General features: G+C 54.9%; 1 protein-coding gene across 1 annotated transcript; it reads right to left on the minus strand.

Moving 5' to 3' along the window:
• Positions 1 to 2,873: 2,873 nt before the first annotated feature.
• LOC144505552 (epidermal differentiation-specific protein-like) lies at positions 2,874 to 3,759 on the minus strand. The gene has a single exon (XM_078231683.1). The coding sequence runs from the start codon at positions 3,712 to 3,714 to the stop codon at positions 3,181 to 3,183; it is 534 nt and encodes a 177-aa protein (XP_078087809.1). The 5' UTR covers positions 3,715 to 3,759; the 3' UTR covers positions 2,874 to 3,180.
• Between the last annotated feature and the right edge of the window lie 11,023 nt (positions 3,760 to 14,782).

Genomic DNA, 14,782 nt, shown 5'->3' on the forward strand with positions numbered 1-14,782 from the left:
CACTTGAAACTTTACTGCAGCAGATGAAAGCATACAGTGCTATATTCGCCATGATAAAATACTGGCCAAACACCAGAAAACAGGCAGCCAAATCTACCTTGGAGTGGTAACCACTGTCAGTTTGCCGTTCAACTCCTTTTCATGTACCCGAGACTGGAGCTGGACATTTGTTGGAACAAAGGCCAAGTGAGAGATGTGCAAACCATCAGCCTCAGGGGTCCCTTCAGTGCAGTGCAGGATCTCTGGGGGACGTGAAGCTATGTCCCCCCCTTTTAAGGCACTAACCAGGAAGTTGAAAGGCCCCCATCAGGAGATAAGGTGAGTGTGTAAGGTCAGTGAGTGGGATAGGTCAGGGGAGTCATTTCTCGAGATGGAGGGTCTGGAGATTGTGCCTGTCGGAGGTGGTTGGGCAGTAATTGGGGAGTGGGGGTGGTTGGATGTTCAGAGGGGGGTGGAGGGTTACTGGAGTGATTGGGGCAGTTAAGTGGAGTTGTCCGGTGGTCGTAGTGGGGGGGTTGTGGATTAGTGGGGGTGGTTGGCGGAAATGTGACAGTGAAATGGGGTAATTGGGTGACACAGGGGTTGGAGCAGATGTTGGGTTTGCGAGAGAATTAGTGGGGTGGTCAAGGAGTGGGTGGGTAGTGGGGTAATCAGGTACAGTGGTAGGTGATCAGGGAGATGGGGGAGCGGGAGATAGTTTAATGGTCGGGGGGGGGTGGTAGTCAGATGGTTGGGGATGTGGTGGGCAGTCGGGGACAGGGCTTGATGGGGTGGTCAGGGGGGTAGTTGGTATGGTCGGGGTTTTGAGGGGTGGGGGGAAATTTGGGGGATGCGGAGTAGTAAGGTTGTAGAAGTTGCGAATTAAAGGGGTAATCAGGTGGTCAGATGTGGGGGTGTTGTCATGGGGCGGAGTGGATGGTCAGGTGGCTGGTGAGGGTGGGGGAGGTAGTTAGGGTTAGGGAGATTTTGGGTGGTCGGGGGGTTTTGTCAGGAGGTGAGGGGGGATTTGGGGGGTAGAATGCAGAACAATGATATTCAGAAACATCTGGGTGTCCCCTTCATGAAACACAAAAAGTTAGCATGAAGGTGCAGCAAGTAAAATGGAAACCAAACTGATGTTTGGACCTTTAATTCAAGGGGGTGGAAAGGCAGGGAAATCTTGCTACAACTGTACAGGGTGTATTGTTGAGACCATACTGAGAATGCTGCACAGTTCTGGTCTGTTTATTTAAGGAGGGATGTATTGCATTGGAAGCAGCTCAGAGAAGGTTCAGGAATGTTTTCCCAGAGTTGAAATGTCCAATACTCGAGGGCACTCAGCTAAGGAGAGAGGTGGAAGTTCAAAGGAGATGTGAGGGGCAAGTTTTTTTACACAAACAGTGGTGTTTGGAACGTGCTGTCAGGGGCGATGGAGGAGGCAGATACAATAGGAGCTTTTAGATATGCAAGGTACAGAGGGATATGGACCAAAGGCAGGCAGAAGCGATTAGTTTAATTTGGTGTCATGTTCAGCACAACATGGTGGGCCGAAGGGCCTGTTCCTGTACTGTACTGTTGTATGTTTGGGCTGAATGGGGTTATCTTATGAGGGAAGGTTGTGCTAATTGGCTCAATGCTGATTGCTGTTTGGAAGGATGAGAGATCTGTTACCAAAATCAGTCAAGGGCCAGAAAGATGCGTTGTGTGCTCAGTAACAGTAGGTGCTCAGTGACTGTGGGTTCTCAGTGACAGTGGCTGCTCAGTGGGTCCTCAGTGACAGTGGCTGCTCAGTGGGTTGTCAGGGGCAGTGCGTGCTCAGTAGGTGCTGAGGGAGGGCATGAAGGGAAGATGGGAGAGAAACTGGACGAAGATGTAAATTCAGGGCCAGGGCAGTGGGAGCAGTGGAGAAAGTTTGGTCCTGTGAGCGAGGGGGTGGTGGGGGGTGGGTGGGGGGTGGGTGGGGTGGGGGGTGGGGGGGGTTTGGTGGGGGGTGGGGGTGGGGGGGTGGGGGGTGGGGGTGGGGGGGTGGGGGGTGGTGGGGGGGGTGGGGGGTGGTGGGGGGGGTGGGGGGGTGGTGGGGGGTGGGTGGGGGGTGGGTGGGGTGGGGGGTGGGGGGGGGTTTGGTGGGGGGTGGGGGTGGGGGGGTGGGGGGTGGGGGTGGGGGGGTGGGGGGTGGTGGGGGGGTGGGGGGTGGTGGGGGGGTGGGGGGGTGGTGGGGGGGGTGGTGGGGGGTGGGGGGGGTGGGGGCGTGGTGGGGGGTGGGGGTGGGGGGGTGGTGGGGGGGGGGTGGGGGGGGTGGGGGCAGGGAGCGGAGAGGCAGCTGGTCAGATGTTCCCAATGGGTGAGAAAATCCCTGAAATCCTGGCACTTATTGTTGGAGGTCAGGGTGGAGGAGACCACACTCCCCATATCTCTCCTCACTCACAATGACAAGTTTATAATTGATGACTTCTTCTCAATTAACAAACCCAATCTTTCCCCATTAAACAAAATCCTTTCTCATTTTAAACCCTCCATTAAATCTCACCTCAGATTCCAGCACCACTTTGAAACAATCCTTCTGCTTGGGTCTGGAGGAAGTCAGTTTACATGTTGGTATTCAGATAAAACATAAAGACATTTAGAAAGAGGATCATGTTGGAGAGACCAGTCTTGTGGCTCAATATCTCTGTAATCAGCTTCATCAGCTCAGAGAGTGAGGATCCTGTTCCCGGATGTAATTCTTCATCTTTGACTCTCACCTGTATCTGGTTATTAAAGATACTCTGTCACTGCAGAAACTATCATATCCTTTAATCATAAATTTCACACATTTCCCGTTACTTTAACCAAACAAAGATTTCCAGGAAACTGGAGACTAACAAACAGAAACATTGCCAATGAGTTCACAGCATTTGAATTTTATTTGATTGGTTATTTACTGACAGAGCAAAGCAGTGTTACAGAACATAAGAACAGAGGAATATAATTCATCTTGCACCGAGGAACAACAAGCATTCGCTTTTTCAGGGTGACATGGATTTGAAATCAGTTTGCTGGGAGCGGCTGGTTATTTGAGTACAGATTTTCGGTGCAGGCTCTCTCTCTCTTACAGACAGTGCGGTTATTACAGGGAGGACAGTCTATCTCCAGAGGGTGGGCAGCAGTCAAAGCGGATCAGCCTGGGATAGACCAGCTCAAACTCTTCGCAAGTTGAAGCATTCACACTTCATGATCACGATTCAGTAAGGGCTTGAGGGAAGAGAGTTTGTCATTCCAGCCGAACTGCCTGTAGTCGGGACACTTCTCATCCTTAAATGTAATCATGCGTCTCCCTTTCAAATGGAGGTCTTCGTACAGAATCCACACACCTTGCTTCACCTCATGGGATGAGACCAGGTCGTTGAACCCAGCTTTCTTCAGATCATTGACGAATTCATCGATGTTTCGGAATTTACCCTCAAAATGGATATGTTCATATAGAACAATGTCAGGATTTCCTAATTCCTCCTTCACAAGGCGCACTGACACAATCTCTCTGTCCATGGAGCCAAGTTGGTTGTGGTCACCTGGCCCATAAACCATGAAATCCCCTTTGAGGTCTTTGTCCTTGTAAGCAACCCAGTGTTTCCCCTCCACCTTCAGGGAGCGAGCACTTTGAGAGAAAATCTCAGTCTCGAGATCGGGGACACTGTCTGTCAACTCCTTCCAGTTGCCTGTGCAATCTGGCCGGTCGTACAGCACAATCTTGCTCATGGTGTCAGCGGCTGTGTTTCTGTTGTCAGATTTCAGTGCGATGAGCAGCAGTGAAATTAAACGATAGTTTCTCGGTGTGAGAGTGAGGTTTTTATACACTTTCCCACTGCTGACTCAACATGATATAATCAGTAATCACCACCCAATAGGCATTCAGCAGCTACTGAATCCACCCACAAAACACAAACTCCCAAAGGGAGACCCACCCTTCACTTGGAGCATGTCACAATTACTTGGAACAGATATGCCGTGTAAATTCAGAATACAGCACACCCTGGGTGACCCACATCTCAGGAACCGAGCTCACTATTGTTTGACACCCTCTGGTGGCTGGGAGCGAGTGCAGTGACCTGGTCTCTGTGTTGGATTGTTGTGCTGGTGGCTGCATTAAAGTTACACATTTTCACTTTAACATTGGTGTTGTGATCCTGTGTCTGTGTCGATCTGAAAATACTGGGACGGTGGCAGCATCGGACCATGTCCCAATCTTCAAAATAAATTGGTGAGTTTGTCACTGACAAGTGGATATTCACCTCTATTTCGCCCACAATATTACAGCGCTGTAACAGCGGAGACTGTGGAAGCACCTGAGAAACTGCACAGGGGGAGGATTTCCTCCAGTCCCCATGCTCCGACCTTCCTTTCCACATTCAGGCACTGTCACAGCTCTGCTCGACAAATCTGAACACTCACCACCTGTCAGACCTTGTGCTAAAAATCTTAGCAAATCAGCTCAGCTATTGCTGCCATTCACACTCCAGAGGTGTTGGAAGTGTGAGATATTAATTCTCCCATCCCACTCACCACTGGAATTCTTGCAGGGCGGGAGGGGAGCAGACCATGTAAAGGTCCATTGAAGTCAGATGGGAATCTCTGGTTTTCCGGTGAGTGCAGACAGAGAATCCCGCCCAATTGAATCAACCAAGCGAAACTCCATCAGCCCAGGGTCCTGCTTCAATCACTGCCTTCGGGATGAATCCTGGAGCTGCCCCGGAATGTGGACACAATGATATATGATCCAGAACTGCTCTCCTACCCCAGCCCTGCAGGCCCAAGCCAGTGCCGGATTTCGGCATTAGCTAAACAAGCTACAGCTTAAGGCCTCACAATCCGCAGGGGCCTCAAAATATTTCAGAATTTTTTTTGACGTGTTTTAAAATTACACTTGGCTTTTTATGTGTTCTGCAGTTGTTGAACTGAGAGCAACCATGTCTCAAGACAAACTGTCTGCACTTAGCATCATGGTCAGAGTTTTAACAACACCAGGTTAAAGTTCAACAGATTTATTTGGCTGAATCAATGTGAGGGGCTGTTTCAGTGTGAGGGGCTGCATCAGTGTGAGGGGCTGTATCAGTCTCAGGAGCTGTAACAGTGTGAGGGTCTGTGTCAGTGTGAGGGGCTGTGTCAGTCTCGGGCTGTATCAGTGTGAGGGGCTGTATCAGTCTCAGGGGCTGTATCAGTGTGAGGGGCTGCATCAGTGTGAGAGGCTGCATGAGTGTGAGGGGCTGCATCAGTGTGAGGGGCTGCATCAGTGTGAGGGGCTGCCTCAGTGTGAGGGGCTGCCTCAGTGTGAGGGGCTGCCTCAGTGTGAGGGGCTGTTTCAGTGTGAGGGGCTGCTTCAGTGTGAGGGGCTGCATCAGTGTGAGGGGCTGCATCAGTGTGAGGGGTTGCATTAGTGTTTGGGGCTGTATCAGTGTGAGGGTCTGTCTCAGTGTGAGGGTATGTCTCAGTGTGAGGGTATGTCTCAGTGTGAGGGTATGTCTCAGTGTGTGGGGCTGTATCTGTGTGGGGGCCTGTATCAGAATGAGGGGCTGTATCAGAGTGAGGGGCTGTATCAGAGTGAGGGGCTGTATTAGTGTGTGGGGCTGTATTAGTGTGGGGCCTGTATCAGAGTGAGGGGCTGTATAAGAGTGAGGGGCAGTATTAGTGTGTGGGGCCGTATCAGTGTGAGGGGCCGTATCAGTGTGAGGGGCCGCATCAGTGTGAGGGGCCGCATCAGTGTGAGGGGCTCCATCAGTGTGAGGAGCTGCTTCAGTGTGAGGGGCTGCATCAGTGTGAGGGGCTGCATCAGTGTGAGGGGCTGCATCAGTGTGAGGGGATGCATCAGTGTGAGGGGCTGCATCAGTGTGAGGGGCTGCATCAGTGTGAGGGGCTGCATCAGTGTGAGGGGCTGCATCAGTGTGAGGGGTTGCATTAGTGTGAGGGGCTGTATCAGTCTCAGGGGCTGTATCAGTGTGAGGGTCTGTCTCAGTGTGAGGGTATGTCTCAGTGTGAGGGTATGTCTCAGTGTGAGGGTATGTCTCAGTGTGTGGGGCTGTATCTGTGTGGGGGCCTGTATCAGAATGAGGGGCTGTATCAGAGTGAGGGGCTGTATCAGAGTGAGGGGCTGTATTCGTGTGTGGGGCTGTATTAGTGTGGGGCCTGTATCAGAGTGAGGGGCTGTATAAGAGTGAGGAGAAGTATTAGTGTGTGGGGCCGTATCAGTGTGAGGGGCTGTATCAGTGTGAGGGGCTGTATTCGTGTGAGAGGCTGTATCAGTGTGAGGGCCTTTATTAGTGTGATGGACTGTATTTTGTGATGGGTTGTATCAGTTTGAGGGGCTGTGTCAGTGTGAGGGGCTGTATAGTGTGAGGGGCTGTATAGTGTGAGGGGCTGTATCAATGTGAGGGGCTGTGTCAGTGTGAGGGGAAGTATCAGTGTGAGGGCCTTTATTAGTGTGAGGGACTGAATCAGTTTGAGAGGCCGTATCAGCATGAGTGGTTGTATCAGAGTGAGGGACCGTATTAGAGTGAGAGTCTGTGTCAGTGTGAGGGTCTGTATCAGTGTGAGGGTCTGTCTCAGTGTGAGGGTCTGTCTCAGTGTGAGGGCCTGTATTAGTGTGAGGGTCTGTATCAGTGTGAAGGATTGTATTGGTGTGAGGGACTGTATTGCTTTCAGGGGCTGTATCAGTGCGAGGGGCTGTATCAGTGTGAGGGGCTGTATCAGCGTGAGGGGCTTTTCAGCGTGAGGGGCTGTATCAGCGTGAGGGTCCGTATCAGAGCGAGGGGCCCTATCACCGTGAGTGGCCGTATCAGCGTGAGGGGCCGTATCAGCGTGAGAGGCCGTATCAGCGTGAAGGACTGTATCAGCGTGAGAGGCCGTATCAGTGTGAGGGGCCCATATAGTGTCAGGGGCTGATTCAGTGTAATGGGCTGTGTTAGTGTGAGGGGCTGTATTAGTGTGAGGGACTGTATCAGTGTGAGGAACTGTATTTATGTGAGGGGCTGGATCAGTGTGAGAGTCTGTATCAGTGTAAGGGACTGTATTAATGCGAGGGACTGTATTAGTGCGAGGGGATGTATCAGTGCGAGGGGCAGTATTAGTGTGAGGGTCTGTATCAGTGTGAAGGGCTGTGTCAGCGTGAGGGGCTGTGTCAGCGTGAGGGGCTGTATCAGTGTGAGGGGCTGTATCAGTGTGAGGGGCTGTATCAGTGTGAGGGGCTGTATCAGCGTGAGGTTCTGTATCAGTGTGAGGGGCTGCATCAGTGTGAGGGGCTGCATCAGTGTGAGGGGCTCCATCAGTGTGAGGGGCTGTATCAGTGTGAGGGGCCGTATCAGTGTGAGGGGCTGTATCAGTGTGAGGGTGTGTATCAGTGTGAGGGGCCGCATCAGTCTGAGGGGCCGCATCAGTGTGAGGGGCCGCATCAGTGTGAGGGGCCGTATCAGTGTGAGGGGCCGCATCAGTGTGAGGGACCGTATCAGTGTGAGGGGCCGTATCAGTGTGAGGGGCCGTATCAGTGTGAGGGGCCGTATCAGTGTGAGGGGCCGTATCAGTGTGAGGGGCTCTATCAGTGTGAGGGGCTCTATCAGTGTGAGGGACTGTATCAGTGTGAGGGACGGTATCAGTGTGAGGGGCTGAATCAGTGTAATGGGCTTTGTTAGTGTGAAGGGTTGTATCTGTGTGACGGGCTGTATCAGTGTGAGGGGCTGTATTAGACTGGGGGACTGTATCAGCGTGTGGAGCCGTATCGGTGTGAGGGGCCGTATCGGTGTGAGGGGCCATATCGGTGTGAGTGGCTGTAGCAGCGTGAGTGGCTGCAGCAGCGTGAGTGGCTAATTCAGTGTGAGGGGCGGTATCATTGTGAGAGGCCGTATCAGTGTGAGGGGCCCTGTCACCGTGAGGGGCTGAGTCTGTGTCTTTATATGCTCTGTTTGTGAACAGAATTCCCGCTCACCTGAAGAAGGGGCTTAGAGCTCCGAAAGCTCGTGTGGCTTTTGCTACCAAATAAACCTGTTGGACTTTAACATGGTGTTGTTCAACTTCTTACTGTGTTTACCCCAGTCCAACGCCGGCATCTCCACACCGTGAGGGGCTGCATTAGTGTGAGGGGCTGCATCAGTGTCAGGGTCCATATCAGTGTGAGGGACTGTATTGCTTTGAGGGTCTGTATCAGTGTGAGGGTCTGTATCAGTGTGAGGGTCTGTATCAGTGTGAGTGGCTGTATCAGTGTGATGGTCTGTATCAGTGTGAGGGGCTGTATCAGTGTGAGGGACTGTATCAGTGTGAGGGACTGTATCAGTGTGAGGGTCTTTCTCAGTGTGAGGGTCTTTCTCAGTGTGAGGGTCTTTCTCAGTGTGAGGGGCCGTGTCAGTGTGAGGGGCCGTGTCAGTGTGAGGGGCAGTGTCAGTGTGAGTGGCCGTGTCAGTGCGAGGGGCCGTGTCAGTGCGAGGGGCCGTGTCAGTGCGAGGGGCCGTGTCAGTGCGAGGGGCCGTGTCAGTGCGAGGGGCCGTGTCAGTGCGAGGGGCCGTGTCAGTGCGAGGGGCCGTGTCAGTGCGAGGGGCCGTGTCAGTGCGAGGGGCCGTGTCAGTGCGAGGGGCCGTATCAGTGTGAGGGGCTCTATCAGTGTGAGGGGTTCTATCAGTGTGAGGGACTGTATTAGTGTGAGGGGCCGTATCAGTGTGAGGGGCCGTATCAGTGTGAGGGGCCGTATCAGTGTGAGGGGCCGTATCAGTGTGAGGGGCCGTATCAGTGTGAGGGGCCGTATCAGTGTGAGGGGCCGTATCAGTGTGAGGGGCTCTATCAGTGTGAGGGGCTCTATCAGTGTGAGGGACTGTATTAGTGTGAGGGACGGTATCTGTGTGAGGGGCTGAATCAGTGTAATGGGCTTAGTTAGTGTGAAGGGTTGTATCTGTGTGACGGGCTGTATCAGTGTGAGGGACTGTATCAGTGTGAGGGACTGTATCAGTGTGAGGGGCTCTATCAGTGTGAGGAACTGTATCAGTGTGAGGGACGGTATCTGTGTGAGGGGCTGAATCAGTGTAATGGGCTTAGTTAGTGTGAAGGGTTGTATCTGTGTGACGGGCTGTATCAGTGTGAGGGACTGTATCAGTGTAATGGGCTTTGTTAGTGTGAAGAGTTGTATCTGTGTGACGGGCTGTATCAGTGTGAGGGGCTGTATCAGTGTGAGGGGCTGTATTAGACTGGGGGACTGTATCAGCGTGTGGAGCCGTATCAGTGTGAGGGGCCGTATCGGTGTGAGTGGCTGTAGCAGCGTGAGTGGCTGTAGCAGCGTGAGTGGCTGTAGCAGCGTGAGTGGCTGTAGCAGTGTGGGGGCCGTGCCAGTGTGAGGAGCCGTATCAGTGTGAGGGGCCCTGTCACCGTGAGGGGCTGAGTCTGTGTCTTTATAAGCTCTGTTTGTGAACAGAATTCCCGCTCACCTGAAGAAGGGGCTAAGAGCTCCGAAAGCCCGTGTGGCTTTTGCTACCAAATAAACCTGTTGGACTTTAACATGGTGTTGTTCAACTTCTTACTGTGTTTACCCCAGTCCAACGCCGGCATCTCCACACCGTGAGGGGCTGCATTAGTGTCAGGGTCCATATCAGTGTGAGGGACTGTATTGCTTTGAGGGTCTGTATCAGTGTGAGGGTCTGTATCAGTGTGAGGGTCTGTATCAGTGTGAGGGTCTGTATCAGTGTGAGTGGCTGTATCAGTGTGATGGTCTGTATCAGTGTGAGGGGCTGTATCAGTGTGAGGGGCTGTATCAGTGTGAGGGACTGTATCAGTGTGAGGGACTGTATCAGTGTGAGGGTCTGTCTCAGTGTGAGGGTCTTTCTCAGTGTGAGGGGCCGTGTCAGTGTGAGGGGCCGTGTCAGTGCGAGGGGCCGTGTCAGTGCGAGGGGCCGTGTCAGTGCGAGGGGCCGTGTCAGTGCGAGGGGCCGTGTCAGTGCGAGGGGCCGTGTCAGTGCGAGGGGCCGTGTCAGTGCGAGGGGCCGTGTCAGTGCAAAGGGTCGTTTCAGTGCGAGGGGCCATGTCAGAGCGAGGGGCCGTGTCAGTGCGAGGGGCCGTGTCAGTGCGAGGGGCCGTATCAGTGCGAGGGGCCGTATCAGTGCGAGGGGCCGTATCAGTGCGAGGGGCCGTATCAGTGCGAGGGGCCGTATCAGTGCGAGGGGCCGCATCAGTGCGACGGGCCGCATCAGCGCGAGGGGCCGCATCAGCGCGAGGGGCCGCATCAGCGCGAGGGGCCGCATCAGTGCGAGGGGCCGCATCAGTTCGAGGGACCGCATCAGTGTGAGTGGCAGATTCAGTGTGAGGGGCTGTATCAGTGTGAGGGGCTGTATCAGTGTGAGGGACTGCATCAGTGTGAGTGGCTGTATCAATGTCTAGGGCTGTGTCGGTGTGAGGGGCCGTGTCGGTGTGAGGGGCCGTGTCGGTGTGAGGGGCCGTGTCGGTGTGAGGGGCCGTATCCGTGTTAGGGGCCGTATCAGTGTGAGGGGCCGTATAAGTGTGAGGCGCCGTATCAGTGTGAGGGGCTGTATCAGTGTGAGTGGTGAATCAGAGTGAGGGGTTGTGTCAGTGTGAGGGGCTGTATCAGTGTGAGGGACTGTATCAGTGTGAGGGACTGTATCAGTGTGAGGGTCTGTATCAGTGTGAGGGTCTGTATCAGTGTGAGGGTCTGTATCAGTGTGAGGGACTGCACGAGTGTGAGGGACTGTATTGCTTTGATGGGCTGTATCAGTGTGAGGGGCTGTATCAGTGTGAGGGGCTGTATCAGTGTGAGGGGCCGTATCAGTGTGAGGGGCAGTATCAGTGTGAGGGTCTGTATCAGTGTGAGGGGCCGTATCAGTGTGAGGGGCCGTATCAGTGTGAGGGTCTGTATCAGTGTGAGGGTCTGTATCAGTGTGAGGGTCTGTATCAGTGTGAGGGTCTGTATCAGTGTGAGGGACTGTACGAGTGTGAGGGACTGTATCAGTGTGAGGGGCCGTATCAGTGTGAGGGTCTGTATCAGTGTGAGGGTCTGTATCAGTGTGAGGGGCCGTATCAGTGTGAGGGTCTGTATCAGTGTGAGGGTCTGTATCAGTGTGAGGGGCCGTATCAGTGTGAGGGTCTGTATCAGTGTGAGGGTCTGTATCAGTGTGAGGGTCTGTATCAGTGTGAGGGTCTGTATCAGAGTGAGGGTCTGTATCAGTGTGAGGGACTGTATCAGTGTGAGGGTCTGTATCAGTGTGAGGGACGGTATCAGTGTGAGGGACAGTACGAGTGTGAGGGACTGTATCAGTGTGAGGGACTGTACAAGTGTGAGGGACTGTATCATTGTGAGGGACTGTACGAGTGTGAGGGACTGTATCAGTGTGAGGGACTGTACGAGTGTGAGGGACTCTATTGCTTTGATGGGCTGTAGCAGTGTGAGGGGCGGTATCATTGTGAGAGGCCGTATCAGTGTGAGGGGCCCTGTCACCGTGAGGGGCTGAGTCTGTGTCTTCATAAGCTCTGTTTGTGAACAGAATTCCCGCTCACCTGAAGAAGGGGCTAAGAGCTCCGAAAGCTCGTGTGGCTTTTGCTACCAAATAAACCTGTTGGACTTTAACCTGGTGTTGTTCAACTTCTTACTGTGTTTACCCCAGTCCAACGCCGGCATCTCCACACCGTGAGGGGCTGCATTAGTGTGAGGGGCTGCATCAGTGTCAGGGTCCATATCAGTGTGAGGGACTGTATTGCTTTGAGGGTCTGTATCAGTGTGAGGGTCTGTATCAGTGTGAGGGTCTGTATCAGTGTGAGTGGCTGTATCAGTGTGAGGGACTGTATTGCTTTGAGGGTCTGTGTCAGTGTGAGGGTCTGTATCAGTGTGAGGGTCTGTATCAGTGTCAGGGTCCATATCAGTGTGAGGGACTGTATTGCTTTGAGGGGCTGTATCAGTGTGAGGGACTGTATTGCTTTGAGGGTCCGTATCAGTGTGAGGGTCCATATCAGTGTGAGGGGCCGTGTCAGTGTGAGGGGCGGTGTCAGTGTGAGGGGCAGTGTCAGTGTGAGGGGCCGTGTCAGTGTGAGGGGCCGTGTCAGTGTGAGGGTCCGTGTCAGTGTGAGGGGCCGTGTCACTGTGAAGGGCCGTATCAGTGTGAGGGACAGTATCAGTGTGAGGGACAGTATCAGTGTGGGGGACTGTATCAATGTGAGGGGCTGTATCAGTGTGAGGGGCTGTGTCAGTGTGAGGGGCTGTGTCAGTGTGAGGGGCTGTGTCAGTGTGAGGGGCTGTATCAGTGTGAGGGGCTGATTCAGTGTGAGGGGCTGTATCAGTGTGAGGGGCCGTATCAGTGTGGCCGACTGTACCAGTGTGGGGGACTGTATAAGTGTGAGGGGCCATATCAGTGTGAGGGACTGTATCAGTGTGAGGGGCCCTGTCAGTGTGAGGGGCCCTGTCAGTGTGAGGGGCCCTGTCAGTGTGAGGGGCCGTGTCAGTGTGAGGGGCTCCATCTGTGTGAGGGGCTGTGTCAGTGTGAGGGGCTGTGTCAGTGTGAGGGACCGTGTTAGTGTGAGGGGCCATGTCAGTGTGAGGGGCCGTGTCAGTGTGAGGGGCTGTGTCAGTGTGAGGGGCCGTGTCAGTGTGAGGGGCTCTATCTGTGTGAGGGGCTGTGTCAGTGTGAGGGGCTGTGTCTGTGTGAGGGACTGTGTCAGTGTGAGGGGCCGTGTCAGTGTGAGGGGCTGTGTCAGTGTGAGAGGCTGTGTCAGTGTGAGGGGCCGTGTCAGTGTGAGGGGCTCTATCTGTGTGAGGGGCTGTGTCAGTGTGAGGGGCTGTGTCAGTGTGAGGGGCCGTGTCAGTGTGAGGGGCCGTGTCAGTGTGAGGGGCCGTGTCAGTGTGAGGGGCTCTATCTGTGTGAGGGGCTGTGTCAGTGTGAGGGGCTGTGTCAGTGTGAGGGGCGGTGTCAGTGTGAGGGGCCGTATCAGTGTGAGGGGCCGTATCAGTGTGAGGGGCCGTATCAGTGTGAGGGGCCGTATCAGTGTGGCCGACTGTACCAGGGTGGGGGACTGTATAAGTGTGAGGGGCCGTGTCAGTGTGAGGGGCCGTGTCAGTGTGGAGGAACAGTGTCAGTGTGGGGGACTGTATCGGTGTGAGGGGCTGTATCAGTGTGAGGGGCAGTATCAGTGTGAGGGGCTGTATCAGTGTGAGGGGCTGTCTCAGTGTGAGGGACCGCATCAGTGTGAGGGGCCGTATCAGTGTGAGGAACCGTTTTAGTGTGAGCCACTGTATCAGTGTGTGGTACCGCGTCAGTGTGAGGGGCCTTGTCAGTGTGAGGGGCCCTGTCAGTGTGAGGCGCCCTGTCAGTGTGAGGGGCGCTGTCAGTGTGAGGGGCCCTGTCAGTGTGAGGGGCCCTGTCAGTGTGAGGGACCGTGTCAGTGTGAGGGGCCGTGTCAGTGTGAGGGGCCGTATCAGTGTGAGAGGCCCTATCAGTGTGAGGGGCCCTATCAGTGTGGGGGACTGTATAAGTGTGAGGGGCTATATTAGTGTGAGCCACTGTATCGGTGTGAGGGGCTGTGTCGGTGTGAGGGGCAGTGTCAGTGTGAGGGGCAGTGTCAGTGTGAGGGGCTGTGTCAGTGTGAGGGGCTGTGTCAGTGTGAGGGGCTGTGTCAGTGTGAGGGACCGTGTCAGTGTGAGGGGCCGTGTCAGTGTGAGGGACCGTGTCAGTGTGAGGGACCGTGTCAGTGTGAGGCACCGTGTCAGTGTGAGGGACCGTGTCAGTGTGAGGGACCGTGTCAGTGTGAGGGGCTCTATCTGTGTGAGGGGCTGTGTCAGTGTGAGGGGCTGTGTCAGTGTGAGGGGCTGTGTCAGTGTGAAGGGCTGTATCAGTGTGAGGGGCCGTATCAGTGTGGCCGACTGTACCAGTGTGGGGGACTGTATAAGTGTGAGGGGCCATATCAGTGTGAGGCGCCGTATAAGTGTGAGCCACTGTATCAGTGTGAGGGACCGTGTCAGTGTGAGGGACCGTGTCAGTGTGAGGGGCCGTGTCAGTGTGAGGGGCCGTATCAGTGTGAGGGGCCGTATCAGTGTGAGGGGCCGTATCAGTGTGAGGGGCCGTTTCAGTGTGGCGGACTGTATAGGTGTGAGGGGCTGTATCGGTGTGAGGGGCTGTGTCGGTGTGAGGGACCGTGTCAGTGTGAGGGGCCGTGTCAGTGTGAGGGGCCGTGTCAGTGTGAGGGGCCGTGTCAGTGTGAGGGGTCGTGTCAGTGTGAGGGGCCGTGTCAGTGTGAGGGACCGTGTCAGTGTGAGGGGCCTTGTCAGTGTGAGGGGCCGTGTCAGTGTGAGGGGCCGTGTCAGTGTGAGGGGCCGTGTCAGTGTGAGGCACCGTGTCAGTGTGAGGGGCTCTATCTGTGTGAGGGGCTGTGTCAGTGTGAGGGGCTGTGTCAGTGTGAGGGGCTGTGTCAGTGTGAGGGGCTGTGTCAGTGTGAGGGGCCGTATCAGTGTGAGGGGCCGTATCAGTGTGGCCGACTGTACCAGTGTGGGGGACTGTATAAGTGTGAGGGGCTGTGTCAGTGTGAGGGGCCGTGTCAGTGTGAGGGGCCGTGTCAGTGTGAGGGACAGTGTCGGTGTGGGGGACTGTATCGGTGTGAGGGGCTGTGTCGGTGTGAGGGGCTGTATCGGTGTGAGGGGCTGTATCGGTGTGAGGGGCTGTATCGGTGTGAGGGGCTGTATCGGTGTGAGGGGCCGTGTCGGTGTGAGGGGCCGTGTCGGTGTGAGGGGCCGCATCGGTGTGAGGGGCCGCGTCGGTGTGAGGGGCTGCGTCGGTGTGAGGGGCCGCGTCGGTGTGAGGGGCCGCCT

This window comes from Mustelus asterias, chromosome 16 (assembly GCF_964213995.1).
Source record: "Mustelus asterias chromosome 16, sMusAst1.hap1.1, whole genome shotgun sequence".
In the NCBI taxonomy this organism is placed as follows: Eukaryota; Metazoa; Chordata; class Chondrichthyes; order Carcharhiniformes; family Triakidae; genus Mustelus; species Mustelus asterias.

Excerpts from the sequence above, each read along its gene's own strand:
- LOC144505552 (XM_078231683.1), bottom strand. The coding sequence starts at position 3,714 with ATGAGCAAGATTGTGCTGTACGACCGGCCAGATTGCACAGGCAACTGG.